At 38.3% G+C, this 17,577-nt stretch overlaps 1 protein-coding gene across 1 annotated transcript in view; it reads right to left on the bottom strand.

Moving 5' to 3' along the window:
* Positions 1–17,577, bottom strand: part of IARS1 (isoleucyl-tRNA synthetase 1) — a 111,334-nt gene that overhangs the window by 42,969 nt on the left and 50,788 nt on the right. Inside the window, exons 17-21 of the mRNA XM_086618779.1 lie at positions 13,251–13,377; positions 7,925–7,998; positions 7,366–7,560; positions 1,283–1,369; positions 525–608 (exon numbers count right to left, since the gene is read on the bottom strand). Of these exons, the coding sequence (XP_086474905.1) occupies positions 525–608; positions 1,283–1,369; positions 7,366–7,560; positions 7,925–7,998; positions 13,251–13,377 (567 nt within the window). The remainder of the gene's footprint in view (positions 1–524; positions 609–1,282; positions 1,370–7,365; positions 7,561–7,924; positions 7,999–13,250; positions 13,378–17,577) is intronic.

Below are 17,577 nucleotides of genomic sequence, written 5' to 3'. Positions count from 1 at the left end.
TCTGGTTTCACTACTATTAGGTACATACTGTATACTCACATCAACAATAAAGAAACGCTTTCTCTTTAGAAAATGTAAAGTATAAGCAGCCGACAAACATTTCTGTGCATTATATATCCTTCCCTAAAATAATGACTTAACAGTAAACTAACAGCATTGTTCTCAAAGACTGAGTTTTCACTGGGTCAGCTGAGACTATGAACTGCAATAGCAGACAGAGCTGGCTCAAGTGGAAGCACTCTGTACAAACATTTTCTGAAAAAAGGCCTCCGGTCAGCACATCAGCTCTGGTTGTAACCAGTCTTGAAGGTGATAAGACAAGGGTATAGAAAGTCCAGGCACTGTAACTACTGCCAGTTCTTTTGAGTCATCCACTCTTTCAGCTATTTGGCTGCCATAGTGGTCTAGGAGTTTCCAAAATTAACTTTCATCCTATTGCTAATTGTCAAAAACCCATAAGCAGCCCGTCTGCTGTGAACAGAAAGCTAACATATCAGATTGTACATTCATTAAAGAAATCCTACCTTAATGCATCAGCTCCGTAACTATTTACAATACTCATTGGATCAGGATAATTCTTCTTCCTTTTGCTCATTTTTTGGCCATCGCTAGAAAACAGCAGAATATGGGCATAAATTCTCAGAATTCTTGGAATATATGGATTAAAAAAAAAATAAAAGGCCCTTCAAATCCAACTTAATTTTTCTGTTCTACTATGTTCTCAGTAGCATAGACATAATTATATATTAGCACACTATTTCAGTTGACTGCTGAACCCACGAGAGCAAATGAAAAAAACCCAAGAGGCTCCCAAGTTACAAATCCAAGAAGAAAATCTGGTTTTCCTAGAAAAACTGAGGGAACAGACACTTGGTTTGAATCAACTTCTCCAGCCTACTATCAAAGCTAGATTTGAAAATAAAGATAAACAAATATATTTAACTTATTTAAAATTACATCTAAAGCTACAGTTATCATCCCCTTTACTCTGCATAGCAGCTACCAGTTATTTCCTACTCTTTCCTATTCTGACTTGTGACTCATTTTCTCTCTTTCTAGGATCAAACCTGCTGGAAAGTGCAACAGATACCTGGGATGTGTAAACTTCACACTCTCAGGCGCCTCTTACCACCTGCAACACTGGCATCACCCTGCCCAATCTTAACAGCTCCAAAGTCCATTTCAGATTTAATTTACAATTTGCAGGGACTTATCTGAAGTATTCTTTGACTAAAAAAAAAAAAAAATATCTGTTCAGCAAAGAACTGCCTGGCATACCAACCTGGCAAGAACAAGGCCATTCACAATTACATTCTTGAAAGGAGGCCTTCCAAAGAGAGCAGTGGACAGCACCAGCAAAGTGTAGAACCTGAAACGAGAGACAACATAAATGCGACTTTCTAAATACACCAAGCTAAAAGTCTGCATGTCCTTCATTACAAAAGAAATTATTCATTATGTTGTTTTACTCCAAAGTTAAAATTTAACTATGTGGAACATTTACGTGGCAAAGACTCAGAAGAGGAGCTTATTGTAAGTAGACCTTTTTCCTCTTTGTAGCATATTGTGCTGTTTGCTCAGCTGTGATCTACTAGCCCAAGAAGGCTGAAAAACAGTAATAGTAAGCATTAGGACGATTGTGGAGAAGAGAATTGCAGCATTTTCCCCTTTAATACAGCAAGGAGAATTCTGTGTCCCTGAACAAGCTCCCTGTTTGCTCACTGCAAACCTCTGAACACACGATCAGTGAGGAACAAACACAGCAAGCAATACCGGTGTACTGTGTGTGTGTGCATGTCTATTCAACCTAGCAGACAACAGAACAGTTACTACCAGGAGCATAAAAGCAAATTACTAAAAGTGAGTAGAGCCTCCTTCCAATGAAACAAACTTAGCTGGTTGAATTAGCCATCATTAGAAAATAAGAATGTAGGTGTTCCCCACAACAAAGGGCAGTAGGAGGTCCCCCCTCCCGTTGTGATATGTTTACAATAACTTTATGAGCTATGTAGGACACTTAAGAAATCCATGTTGGAGCAAGCACAGGCACCTATTGCTCAATAGGTCGAGATATGATTATATCTGTGAAATCAAAGGGAGGTGCAAGATGATGTGATAATTTCACACTCTGGAGTAGGAACCTTCGGCAAAGGAGGTATCTATGAGCTTCTGTAAACTGCAGGGTGGGTCACAGCTTTCCTGGTTAAAAATGAGTACCACACTGACAAATGCTTAGCAACCTTAAAACAGCAGATGATTATACAAAAGCTAATTGATTTATAATAAGGCACAGGAGGTTATGCCTCAGAACCATGCAGTTGCATGAAGATCTAGTGGAGAAACACTTTAGTGAAAAAAGAAAAAGTCCATCTGCACATTCCAAAGTATTTTTTATCCCAAAGCTGCCTATAATTGCAAAAGCATTGTTCTGACACTGAAGGGCCCAAAGTTCTGTAAAGGCTGCTGTGTGCGTTACTGCATTTATTAAGTGGCTTACATGGCAGCTCTGATGCTGATCTCTCAGACAGGCTTTCAACTCTCAAAATTACCTCAATTCACACTGCAGGACACAAATTCTCTTTACTAAACTGCATTTTAATTTCATTAATTTTAACCAACACTCCTCCACCCGTACACAAAAACATGCACCCATAATCCCCGTCTTCCTCATTTTCAGCTCTCTAAAGAAAATCCCTAAACACAAACATCTGAGTGTTTACTCAGGTGATCCACACCTCAAGCCTACAAGTCTGACAGTTCGTTAAAAACACAGCAGTACTTCTTTAGTATTTAGTATGAAGGTACCTCATCGACAAACTCTGTTTTCTGCAAATTGGTCACAAATTCTTCTATTGGAGCAGGTACATTTGCAATTAAAAAGAACAAAGCAGAACCAACTAGAAGACATTTCAATGCTGTTTGTACTAGGAAAATTGTACAGACCATGGCTATTGAAAAAATCCAACAACTTTTCAAAAATTTTATGTTATTTGCATTGTCAAATCCGATGAGCCTCAGCAATGAGGTACCTTAGTTGATGACAATTACAAGGCTGTCTTTGAGATCCCGTGATCCACTGGTTTACACACCATTCTGACACAACTCTTCTCATTCTTTCTCAGATTATTATTTAAAAAAAAAAATAATCACCCCATTCACTCTGAATATTTTAAAGACATGTCTCTGCACATCATTTTTGAAATATCTTGTCCACAGACACTTGTTTCTGACAACTTCCTTAACTCGGCTGTTTCATCCTCCATTTACCAAATCTCAGTCTGCTTCTGGTTATGTCCTTGCAGATTTATAGCTGTCAGCAAAAACAACAGCAAAAAAAACTTTAATACCACTGAGACGAGAGTCCACTTCTCTGCTCTTCTTTCCACCTTTTCCACTACCCCCAAAAGGAAGAAAGCATTCCTTTCCTGTTTTCTCCTTTCTTGAACAACTGTGGTTAAATTCATAATCCTGTGATTCATGTCAAAACCCTTCAGCTGCAAGTTCCTTGGAGACCACCACACTCAGATCATGACTACAAATCTTGTTTCATCTTCCTATACAACCACAAATAGAGCCTTTCCTACCAGTCCGTCCTGACCACCAGACTTGCAGCCCAACTCCTGTAAGATTTTTGCCCCTGGCCTTAACAAATCTAATTCAGCTCTTTCTCACATCCATACAGAAAGTCAAAAAGATCACTCTCCCAGCTCATCACCTCGGTCACCTTAATTTTCCCCTTGTCTCCTCTTCTCTGTTGAGTCAAACAGAAGCCACCAGACCCCCACCTCCTGAGCCTTTCACCACCTACCAGTCCTCACTTCACATCAGTTGTAGCCTCTGACCTGACACAAAACCAGTCTTCATTCTGAATCTTAACACTTAATACAGAAAGCTTTAAATAAAATAAAATAAAAATCACATAACATGCTCTTAACACTTCAGAAATCACCAGCTTGTTGTTCGCTTAGGCTTACTATGATATAGCGCTGTCATAGTGGCAGAAAGATCCGTGTGTCTTCTCTTCAAAACAGCCTCGTTTTTTCCAAGACTTAGGAAAAGGTAACTAAAAGCCTAACAGTTTTAGAATGAGAACCCTTCTTAAGAACAGTCTGAGACAGCTTTACCTTTTACCAAAAAACCCCACCACCTCACATCTTAGTTCCTTCCCTCTCTCACAAAACAGAAGTGGTTTTTTTTGCAAATCACAGAACACCAGCTGTTATCGAAGCACCAGCTCATTAACAGACACAAGCACCGTGGGAAAGGTGTAAGCATCGTGTATGGAGGCAAGTGTTTTGATATTCCACCCACAAACAGATGAAACAGACTCGGGGATGGTGAAGACTCACAGAAAGTCTTATGCTGAGGTTAAAACCAAAAAGCAATCTACCCCAGACCGTCATGTGCAAGTCTCCGTTCGCACACTGCCTACAGCCCACGTGCGTGGGCTCGAACCGAAGCACAGCGGGTGTGTGTCTACAACCACAGTCACCGCTGGCACTACCATCGGCCTGGACTTCTCTTGCTCTTGCCTTTTTCCAGGACTAATCTGCAGCTGAATCAGTGATGTGATTGAGTCCAGCCAACTAAGGAAAGGGAAGGACGTGGCTTTCAGCGGCAACTTGCAGATAGGTCAGTATCGGTGAACTGAAATCCACAGGTTACATTTGTTACTTAAAAAAGAAAATAACTTTATAAACCGGAAACATGATAGTTTAGTGCATCTGGATGTTGCACAGTACTCAACTTTTGATTAATATCATGCTATAGAAAGGCCAACTTATGCAAAAATTACAAATGCATTCTTTAATGGCACTGGAGAGCTTCATCGGAGACATATGAGAACAGACTTATTTCACCCATCACGTCTCCCACACACGTGTCAAAGGATAGCTCTAAAAGAAACACCGCAGTGAGTGTGTGACACAATCCACTGTCACATCCCAATCTCAAATAGCTAAGCCCTGAAACAAAAATTTATCATTCCCCCTATATTTTTACTGGAATTGTAACTATGAGGAATAGATTTTGTATCCACATAAAAATCTCAAACCATTTTTAATTCTGTTGAACTTTTATAATTTAGTAACTCCCTTGCACCATGTAAGAATTATTTTATCATAGATTTTTTTTAATTCGTTTTAATTTTTTGGCATTTAAATTACAATGAATGCCTTTTTATCTTTATAAAACGTATCAGGGAGAGAATCAATTTCTGACCATGCCTTTTGCATGCATTTTATATGTCTTTATCATGTGGGGTTTTATTTGTTTCTTTAAAAACAAACAAACAAAAAACCTCACATCACACAACCCCCCCCCCAATTTTCTGATTTTTTTCAGATAAAAGGAAAGAATAAAAAAAAAAGAGGAAAAACTAAGTTTTTCATTCTCCTTTCACAGGCATAATGAACAATGTTGCAGAAAGATTAATATATGGAATCACTAGTATTACAACTAGTAATAATTTTCAAGCTGTTGTTCTCCATTCCTCCTTCATTCTAACACTGCACAAGCCTCCCCCATCCCCAAAGCACAGCTGCTGCAGAGAAAGCAGTTCTTCTCCCAGATAAACCAAACCTATTAATCACTTTTCTTCAAGATGAAACAGGTATTATATTTTATATGATATAGCATATAACGTTCCATTTTATATGTGATACTTCCTAAATTAGCATTTGTCAAATTCACAGTCCTGTATCCACATGCTATATGCAACAGTAAAGAAAACAAAGTAAATGAAGAAGTGTAGAGTTCACTGTATATACTGGATCCAACACTGCCTGAAGAGCAGCAAGCACGAAATAGTGACCTGCAAACGAGACCAGTATGTTCCTCCACTGCTGGGATTCACGCTACTCACAGAATCACTGAATGTTAGGGATTGGAAGGGACCTCAAAGGATGGACTACTCAACGGTACTTAGTCTCGCGTACAAACACTGAAAAGCACCACGACTAACAAGCTGTGATACACAACTGTGGAGAGCACAAAATTAAAGACCAATACAAACAGATAGCCTAACATGGACTACTTTTGGGGAAAAAAAAAAAAAGAAACAAATCACTATACATGTAAAAGGGCAGACTCAGACGGGAATCAGAATATTTTATCACTTTTATTTAAAAAAAAAAGTCGTAACTAAGTTTACTGCTTTGAGGACCCATTACAAACAGTATGCATAACACCACCCAGGTAAGGTGCACCTATATTCTGAAAAAGTATTCAGCATGCCATGAGGAGTCCATGTGTCACTAAGAGAGATTTAAGCAGTCCCTCCCTCACTGCCAAACATGCAAATGCAACTTCCATTTCGAGGACCTAGATAATTTTTTGCATCACAGGGAAAGGGTTGCAAAGTGAAGACACCTTTTGCTATATCCATGAACCCTCTTGGTATTTAGCGTCACGACTCAAACATTTCCTGCACAAGCCTCCTGGCTTTGAGAGGGTGTATAAACCTTGTGATCAACTTCACAACCACGCAAACACTCACCGCCTACTGCTTTGTTTGGGATGATTGGTTGGTTTGTTCGGGGAGAAGAGGAGTGGGCAAAGGGAGGTGCCAACTATGTTCCAGAACACTATTATTTAACACTAATAACTCAAGTTATTGGATGGAAGAGTTCTACTTGTACATAGCCAAATGTACTAATCTAGAAAACAGAAAAATTCATCTCAAAAATCTGTCAGTTTTCACAGCCAATCTCAAACTTCAAAAATAGAATAAACACTTAAAAAAACAACAAAACTAAAACTATATCTATGCACTCATGTATGAGAACACGCCAGTGAAAAATCTGAGAGTAGAGAAAAATTTTCATCAATGACTGAAAAGCATTTGTCCAGAGAAGAATCAAAAAAGCAGATGAAGTTTACAGTTAGAAAACTTGATATTTGTAAATGACAAGATCTTAACAACATAAGGTTTGACTTAAATTTGTTTTTTTCCTCCACTCATATAAACCCAAAATTCTAATTTAATCTAGAGGGTAAAAATTACTAGCCTATACATTGGCTTGAAATCCTCAAAACATTGACTTGCATTTCAGTTGACTCAATTGCTGTTCTGTTTCTGGTAGATATCTCGAGTTCTATGAAAATTCAGCTGCTGAGACTCTTCCTGACCAGGTCAAAGATCTGCCCTATTACCTATGATGTTTACCACAAGAACTAGGAAGGGTGCTTGCTAATATGTTGTCTTTCTGCAACATTTTTGTCACCAAGTTTTAGAATACCTTGCATTTTACTGAAAAAAAAAAAAAGAAATCATGCACTTATCTACACAACGTTAAAGGATCATTCAGATGTAATAGTGTTAGTCACAGGGCAATAATATCACATAGTTAAGCGTCAGAAAATTACCATCCTCGGGTTTGGTCAATGCCTTCAGCGATGAAGTCAGCAGGGAAAGCATCTTCAAGTTCTTTTCTGTTTTCAAACGGATAATGGACTTGCGCGTAAGGCATGCTTCCACTCTCAAACCAGCAATCAAAAACTTCAGGGACCCGGTGCAGTAAGCCCTTGCCACAGCGTGAAGGGATAGTTAGGTGATCAACACTACGGGAAAGAAAAAGAATGACAAATTCTAAATAAAAACAAGAATTAGCAAAAAAAGTTAACATTGTGCTTGTACACTAGGTATGACAGGAGTTTAGTTTCTAATTTTCATGATTGTTCAAAAAGGCCAGCATTTCCTTTGACAACTCTTCCAACTGAAAGCTATTGTAGAGGTTGGGTTTTTTTTGTATCAACAGTGTCCAAGACAGAAGAAAGGAAAATTCACACATGTTAATCATAAGTCCTCTTGCTACTTTTCTATCTTCCCTAAATCTGTCTCCCAGAGTTTGGGCCAAAAAACACAATCTTCTTTTATGTCTGCTCAACTATTTTCAATAACTAGTTAACAGTGTCTGTGACTGACCTTTCTCGATGGAGATCAGTGACTTTCACTCCAGACAGCTCTTCCAGTTCTGCCATTGAACCAATACAAACTACCTGTAAGAGACAACCAGAAAATTTAGTCAGTTATTTGCACATGGTAGCGATTTTTTTTTAACATTAGACAGGAGACTTGTAGGTCAGTCAGTATCTCCTAGTGTAGCTGATAAAGCTGAAAAGCCAACAAAAATTTTGTACAAGGTCCTCTTCTTCAGTCTAACAAAGCTGCAAATGATGTCTGAGACCACTGTGCTGATTTAATACGATTCATGTCAGAATAACAGGAGACTTCAAAGAACAAGCATGTTTGTCAGATACCAAAAAAGATGAGGATTTGTTGTTTGTTTGGTCTTTTTTCCAAACAACCCACAACACAATCACCTCTGAAAATTCAATGATCCTGACTTTTATACAGATAGGGGTTTCAGATCCCAGGTTCCTCTTCTGAAGCTAAGGTACTCAGCTGAATTGCTCATAACTGAGTATAAGTTTTCTACCCCAAATACAATAAACTTAATATTAATAGCATCTTATTTTAAATGAAGAAGTGTCATAGCTAACAAAGTGGTTGTTAAGAAAGGTACAGACTTTTCTTGGATTTATTGCATCAACACACTATTTAAGAAAAAAAGCAAAAAGTTTTGCCAACAGACTTGCATCGACATCATGAAACGTTGAAATAAATGATTCTGAACAACTGTATGTAGGAGGCAAGGAGAAGAGTAAAGTTTTCTTTGCTTTACATTTTAATCAAGTTTTATCCTCCCAGAGCCCTGTGGCCCCCTCTGCTCTGGCAGGATTCACGAGCCACATGCTGCAGTACAGATCTGCATTTTGGTCATCCAGTCTCACATGCTATCAGTCCAATTTAAAATTGCCACAGAAAAAAAATGGTTTTTTAACAGATCTGACAGGGAAGGAGTTAAATGTATAAAACATGAAGCTGTAAGTAGGCTAGGCATTTTTCACATAAGATAACTTTCTAACTTGTTGTTAGGATACAGCAAGTCAGAGCACTGCGCGATTCCTATAGCTAGTCTTAAATATATGCATATATACACACACAGAAATTGTGACTAACCAAAAGGTTTTGGTGTATTTAATTCCAAAAAGCTGTCATGAATTACAGAGAAGACAGAAACTCAGTCTGATCTGGTTTTTAAGCTAAGATTTTCTTAGTCTGATTCAACTGCTGATCTGCATTACTAATCACCACCTTTTATTGTTGAAGTACTTTTGAAACGTAATTTTTTCATTCCTTATCTATTTGCCTTGGTTTTCCATAGGAAGTGAGGCATTGCCATGATTACGATAGTCAAGTACAAGAGTCGGCAGTTTGCAGGGCAAACCACACTGGGGGATTGATCCCAGTGAAAAACACACCTTTATCAACAAACTATTTTTAACCCAAATTTGTTCTTCATTCACCACGTGGCCCCATAAGCAATCGTACAAGCTCAAGAGAGCAGGCAGCAGGTGCTTAGCTCAGCACTGCTGGCGGAAGCAAAGGTTTTAATAGCAGCATGGGTAAAAATTACCCTTGGATACACTGATTACCTCATCTTTGCTAACTTTAATATTTGAACATATTTTCACACTATGCTCTGGGTTAAAAACAGCTGGGTTTAAAAGCTGTTGCTTTTTGAACCAAGCGTTTCAACATTCAAGTAAGACTCTGAATATTGGATGCATCTGCAGAACTGCACCCAGCAGAACATATTCATAGAAGAAATAACCCCAAGTCCACATGGAAAATCCAACAACCACCAGAGGAACGCAGATATCACCATACTGAATAAGACTGCCTCTGTCCAAGCCAAAAGGATGCGACTACTCTGTCCCAAGGGTGGTTCATTAGATACCTGAAGGCAAGAAAACAATACAGCAAGTAGATGCTAATCAAATCCCAGCCCTCATTAGGCCACACCCACTCATTTCTGCAAGAAACAAACTGGTTTATGCTCTCAAATCAAAGCTATGGCTTCGGATGCATTTCTTCAACAGCAATGTCTAGTTTAGTAGCCTGGCCCCTTTCCCTACCAGTCACTTGTTCCTCCTCCATTTTATTTTTCAGCCACATCAACTACAAAACCAGATATATCAACATCTAACAGCGGACAGCAAAGATTGAAATATACAGGCTGGGACTGGGAGCTGTTCAGCCCTGATTCAGCATCACTGAGATAAAACGAGAAATCAGAAGTCATAGAATCATAGAATCGTTAGGGCTGGAAGGGACCTTCAAAGGTCATCTAGTCCAACCCCCCTGCAAGGAACAGGGATATCTCCAACTAGATCAGGTTGCTCAGGGCCTCGTCCAACCGGGCCTTGAACGTCTCCAGGGATGGAGCATCCACCACCTCTCTGGGTAACCTGTTCCAGTGTTCTACAACTCTCATAGTAAAAAATTTTTTCCTAATATCCAACCTGAATCTACCTCCCTCTATTTTAAAACCATTACCCCTTGTCCTATCATAACTGGCCCTCCTGAACAGCCTCTCCCCATCTTTCTTGTAGGCCCCCTTGAGGTACTGGAAGACCGCTATAAGGTCACCCCGGAGCCAAGTCAAGGTCAAATACTTCTGACAAAATGAACGTTAGCATTATATCCAGGATTATCCATGTAAACAGGAAGAATATGCCATCCAGCAGCATTCGTGGACCTCAATGTTCCTGTGGCATATTTCTGCAGTCCCTGCTAAGTAAAAACATTTGCTTTTATTGCTTTGTCATTTCAGCTCTGCTAAGTACCTGTAATAAAAGAAAGAGGAGTGTTCATAGAAAGAAAGAAGTCCATGCAGTGTATCAGTGTATCAGCAAGACATTCTGAGATCTTTAGAAAGCATCTTCTGAACAGTAATTAGTAGAAGAAATGACTGCTAAGGTCAGCCAAAAGTGGCATTCTTAATGCAGCCTCAAAGCAGACTGGAAACAGACTGAGGAAGATCCCTCACCCTTCAGGAGAGCACAGCCAGAGTCCTCTCAATCCAAATCTGTTACGCAAAACCGGAGGCACCAAAACCAGTGGAGGGCTAACAGTTTACATGAGTGACAAGCAACAAAACAGAGAATTTCTCTAACAACACTGAACAGTTAATACATAATTTGCATACACGTTCCACAAAACTAACCTATGTCCACTTCATCAACTTGGATGCTATACAAAAGATTTTTCTTATCTAATCCAAATGAGATGTGCTCCTCCACTGAGGAAATCACTGAGATTTGAGAGCTTAAAATGATAAACTGTCTGCAGAAATGTGGTAATAAACACAAGCTTCAAAATTTAACTTCCATTATGCGTCTCTACCTGATAATTATGCTAAAATAAAACTAAACTAAAAGCTAAAATAAAACTGTGGGAAACCAGATATTGATTTGTAATAAAATTCACTTTAATACCAATTAATTCACCTTATTGTATATTAAACAAGGAACTGTTATTACTTCTCCAGGATTTAATATGCACAGCATAATTGCATGCGACAGTGTTCTTTGAGAACAAGACACGAAGAGGAAGCTCTGCAATCTCACATGGCACTGGGCTGCAGTAAAACTGAAGTCAGAAAATTTTGAGTGAATATTATTTCTATACAAGAGCAGATGTCACTTAGGCCTTCAGTTCCACATCAGTTCCAATGGTATTTATTTTTAAAGCTATATTGTGCATGTATAAAAAGAGAGTGGATATTAAAAAAACCCTAACTTGAAGTTTAGCATGGTCCAGAAGCCACACTCGACTACTGAAGCATGACACAAAGACTCCAGAGTAAACAGAAATGTATAACACCCACGGATAAAAGTAATGGACCTGTCGGTATTTCTATCACTATTCAGAACACCAAGGCCGACAGAATATTCGCAGCTAATTTCAAAGGAAAGGTCAATCTTCCAAGCTACACATCATATTGTTTTTAAAAATAAAAAACCACACAAACCTAAAAAAGCAAAAAATCTGTACACACAGGAATACAGATATTGGGAGACTGGACAGAAAATGAAATATTATTAGAGGCAAGGAGTGGGAGTAATGTAACCTTTACGCAATCTTTTTCAGCTGTAGAAGGAAGTCTTGAAATACTTTAGCACAAAACTGAAAGCCTTTTCTCTATCTAAAAAAACTGCTATACCAAACAAGGAACTTCAATTCTAGTTTGAAGACTAACAGTTTATACCTTAAAATTTTGCAAAAATGTTAAAAATTATATGAGAGACCGAAGCACTTGGTTTGCCAGTAATTTACAAACACGCTTACAGCGTAAGTAGAATTCAAGTGTCAAGACTTTCTTAGATACTTAAGTCATAATTGCAAGGAGTAACTCCCTCCCTCTCCCACTATCTCCCTGCCTATCAATAAGATTTCCAACAAAGAGGATATAAAATATGCTTTATGGCGCACATCTACGCAATAGTGCAGTTTAAGACAACAAAATACTTTTCTGGCATACATTTTCCTATTTGAAGTCTTCCACATCTAAAATGAAAATTAAATTTTTTTCAAATTCAGGGAGATAAAAACAAAGGCTTTGGAAGCTGCCATCAGTATTCACCTTCCATGGACATCCTGACACTGATTAGCATTTCTCACTTCCAGCACAAGGAAGGACTTACCAGATGTGTCTAATTGAACTAACCCACACAGAAAAAAATTATCTTCAGAAACAGTCGTAAAACTTGGGGTTTTTGACACTTGTAAAACAGCTGTCATCGAAACTGTGTGAAGTTCACTTGTGCAATTAGCTTTTTGCTACCAATTGCAGGGTACCTTCCAACTTCAAAAACTCATTTCTAGCATCCCCATTATACATTTTCATCATTCCACAAGACTCACACTTTTACTGTCTGTCACACTCATATTTGTAGCACTAAATATATATATCTATTTTCCCTGTTCTGCTCTGACGGACTTGCTTTTAAACCTTCAGCAATGCATTTGGCTTGAAGTAACCGAGCATCAGAATTTCAAAAACAGACTAAAAGGACTGAGTAAGACAGTCTCTTCCTTGCTGTTTTCTCTCTGCATTTGTTATTTCTATTAGATGTACCATCACTTCAAATTCTTCCAGGAAACATAAGATTAATTCTAACATAAAAAACAAGAAAAATTGCTTGCAATTTTCAAGCAAAAGAAAACGTGTATGGGCACACAAATGCATATATCTATCACTTATTATAGATACACATATACTGTTAAGACATATCAATAGAAGTTACGACTGCAGCAGCTAAAGATATAAGTCTGTCAAAATAAGCAAACAACACAAACAGACTTTTCTGTCAGCTGGAAACTTGTTTTTTTCCTTACTCACCTCTTCAAAATCATCACTGACCCACAACGGGATGGGTGTTCCCCAGTACCGGTTCCTAGATATAGCCCAATCTCGTGCGTCCTTAAGCCAGTTCCCAAAACGCTTCTCCCTCACAAAATCTGGAACCCTGTGCCAAAAATAAGACAAGTATTCTTTTATCACTACTTCCACTTGAAAGAAACATAGCAAGAACAGTTATATTTTATTTCATCCACAAAACAGGTTAATTTCAGCATATTGCATGAATTGGAGCCCAATTCTATTACAGCACTGCCTACTGCAAGGCCTATAGACTCACTGCCAAAGACGTAACACCATTTCTTCTGCCTTTCTTTGATCTTCGGGTAAGCCATAGAAATTAAAAATACCATGTTTATTTTACTCCAAAATAACTCAGTAACAAATACGTGCAACATACAATACATTCATTAAGAAAGAAACAATGGCCAAAAACCCTCAGGACAGTCCAACACTGGAGGATAAATAACAACACCACTGCTTTCTCCTACTTAGAAAAAAATACCAGTTACTGATTTTGGTGCTGAATGAAATTACAAAGTTTCAAAAGCCTGGAATAATAGTATCAAAAGGCACCCTGTATTATGCATGGGCATCCAAGTGTTTGCACATCACTTTTAGACTTTGAGAATAACGAAATCTCAGGTTGATATATCCTACAAAAAGAAGTGCTTTCACTCTATCATCTCTCCTTTTAATTCTCCGATTAAAAACCAAAACACCCCATCCCAAACACAAAACCATACCAATGCTTGCTAAAAACTCATTTTGAGCGCTAATGGGCTCTGAGGGATGTTGAAGACAAATCTTCATCACACAAAAGTGCCTCAGAGCTCACAAGTTAACATCAGAACCTGACACCTACCAAGTTTCCTGGATACACTAAACAGCCTGATGGTTTGATTAGGAACCAGTTGTTTCCTCTTATGACGTAAGCTAATACTTATCTATTTATACAATGATTATACAGCAGATGAAGAAAAGCAATAGGTTTCAAGCTCAACGATACACTCCCTTCATGCCTAGAGGTGCATTTTAAAAGATCCATGTCAAATCAAACTCACAGGAAGAATAACCTTAAAACACGTGTCAAAGAAGAACAGAAGCTGTGAATGAACAGCTAACAATAATGCAAGTAACTCTAGAATTGGGTTATTGATCCAACCATGGCAAGTTTTTCTGGGCTTGTTTTTCCAGTGTAACTAGAAGGGCCCTTCCCAAAGTTTGACCTGGATTTAGAAACACAGAGCTTCTAAAGGAAGAGCAGCCAAACTACAGAAAACATACGGTCTCTTCTACTTTTTCTTTTTGAAGGTCTTGGTCCTCTAACATTTTTTTTTTTCCCCTCCGAGAAGAATGATTTTTTTAATCGCAGATCAGCCCTAAGAGTAACAAAGACAAAAGAATCCTTTAAAGGAAAAATTAAAAGAATGGATTCACATGAAACACTACGGTAGGTCTTGTCCCAGCAGCAGGAGATTTATGAAATAAGTGTGAGCATCTCTCAAAAACCCACTGATGAAAGTGAAAGCTATTGTCTTTTAAAAGTTTTGCCCATGACCATGCCATGTGGAGATCTGAAGGCTTCTCGAAGCCAATGTTGTCTCAGGTGGATAAAAACTACCGTTAAAAGACTCACTAAATATCAGCCCAAAGCTCCACAGCTTCACTAGTTATTTCTAGATTTACTTTCAGCTGCAAAGTTATCTTCTGTAACGTTTCTTAAACAAAAATGTTAATATAAAACAAATTTTAAACTAACTCAGTGACTAATTTTCACACGACATCCATATCCCCACTTTGAAATTTAGAAACCTATACAGGCTTTCGCAATCTGTTTTAGAGCAGGACTCATTACTGTTAACTTTTTGTGGTGACCTTAAGAGACCCTGTCTCAAAACACAAGTGGAAATTGTACTAAGATCATTAGCATTTGCCTAACATTCCACTAATGTGGAAAACTTCTCTTTACATCACTCCTAAACTAGTTTCCATTTTTTAGAAGTTGTTAGACACTGATTAGCTGAAATTATTAGTTCTATTTAACATAGCTAGAGGCTGAAACAATTCCCCAATGACATTAAAATGCTAAGAGTTCCGACTCCGCCGACTCAAAACATGCATGAAAGATTAATTTTATCCCCAAAGTGGACATTAACCACAAAAATGTATGTGGTGTGATCTCTTTCTCTCTCTCTCTCTGAGCTATGAAAGCATATAATTTACCTCTTCTGGTAAAATTGTCTGACCCTGCTGCCAGTTTTTAGTGGAACATAAAACACAAACCACTTCATCTACTACGGACCACATTTGCAACACTGATTTATGGCTCTTCAGAGGTGCAATATAGAAATAACACTAACAGCCATCAAATAAAATAAAAAGAACCTGTATCTCAAACACATTTTGAGCCCATCACTCAAAGAAAGCGTTACTTAAACCAATTGGTTCCCACCACCACACCGTTGCTGCCCAAAGATGCTACCAGATACAGAACAACAGATTCAGCCTTCAACTGAGAACAAGCTAGAGGAGGTATCTGCACCAGAGAACACCCTTGCCAGTCACACGGTTCTTCAAGACTGGAGCCTGTTTCTTTTATTTAGTCTCACTAGATTTAGCCGCAGACTTCTCAGCCTGACACTTCTGACTTACCTGTTGCCTACATATCATAAAGGATAAAAAAAATAAAGAGAGGGAAAAAAAAAAATATGAGAGGTACTTTGTATTGAAATATTTCACTAGGCTGGGAAGACAGAACAGAGTATTCTCAACAGTGTTGTTACTAATACCCAATCATCATGTTACAACAGCTCCAGGTTAGTGTTTCTAGAAGGATTTTTCCACTTCTTTTTAATCCTCTTCTCTTAGATATTTGCTTGGTATACTTCTCTTGTTAAATTTTAATAAAGATACTATACACCTCTGGCAGGATATTACTAGTTAAGAAAGCATTTTTTACTCTTCCATCTACACAAAGCAATGGTTTCTTAAATTTGCAAGAAGACTTTATGCAACTAAAGAGAGCGAAGGCAGCCTGAGGAATGCTGTCCTCTGTTGAATTCTGCTCCCTTTTCTTCTGTGCAGTAACTGAAGAAACTTGACCTCAACCCGAGACTACACTCTATTGTGTTTAATCTATCAGCCCACAGTCTTCCTCATAATTCCCAGTTAATTTTTCCATCTGTACTCCCAAGTATATTGCAAACTGAATTGTGACTTTGATAAGACCACGATAAAATCATGAATCACTACTGACGCTGGTCTTTAGCTTTCAGGTAATTTTGGGCTACGTGAAGCACCGCTTGCCTAAACCCAAAAGCTGACAGTCCCCTGAAAGTTACTGGCTGCACAATTTGCCAAACACTGACCTCTACACATGAAAACTGTCCTCACAGCATGGATATTTAGAAGCTTTAAAAAGAATTGGAAAAAAAAAAACCACACACACAAAAACAAAAGCAAGGCCACTCAAATATTGTTTTACAACACAAAGGTATATCAAAAAAGCCCTTTCCCATACGCTGATACGCATGCTTTTCATGTTTAATCAGGGATCTATCACAAATCCCCTTCAGCTTGGAAGCACAAATTTCAGTTTCATGCTGGTGACCACTGAATTTGCAGTTGGGTATGACAAGCAAGCCACAGCGCTACAGCCCCTTTAGAGGAACCCACTGCTGAAGGCACTGAACAAATCCAGATCTCAGAAAAGGTCAAGCTCTGGCATCAAATAGTTCCACGAAGTTGGAACTGTGGAACTGTTAGAAACATTCAGGTTTTTTTATTTTCCAACTGGCCTACGGTTTGTGTTGGTTTTGTCCTTCAAATTTCTCTGCAAAACAACTCAGATAGGATTTCATACTTCTTTCTCAAGCATTTAGCAAGGTTAGGGAGACTGCTGTCTCTGCAGGTCTTCAAGCTCTTGATTCATGCATGCAGAATAGCGTGGGATAGTAGCTATTTCTACTTTCTTGGTATCCAGGACAGTGCACTAAAACTTCAGGATGCAGACATTTCAGCAGTTGAAGAGTTCAGGGAACTGAAGTCCACAACACAAAGGAATAAATACTGATTTGTCAAATCATAAATTAGAAAGATTTTCAATGAAAGTACAGCAGTTTCAATCTGTTTGAATGCTAATTTCTATCTTGCTCTCCCAACATCAAAACATTATCTTAACAAGTTAGAGATGATGAAAATTATTCATCTGCTCCAAATTTTTATGTGATTTTTTTACTGTTTCTATTTTTGAAGCAGATTTGGGGTTTTGCTAAATTCATGCATTGCTAAGTCCTCTGCACAGTGA

The sequence above is a fragment of the Tauraco erythrolophus genome, chromosome 12 (genome assembly GCF_009769465.1).
Source record: "Tauraco erythrolophus isolate bTauEry1 chromosome 12, bTauEry1.pri, whole genome shotgun sequence".
Taxonomy (NCBI): Eukaryota; Metazoa; Chordata; class Aves; order Musophagiformes; family Musophagidae; genus Tauraco; species Tauraco erythrolophus.
Note: the sequence above shows the minus strand (reverse complement) of the source record. Positions and strands in the feature narration are given on the sequence as shown.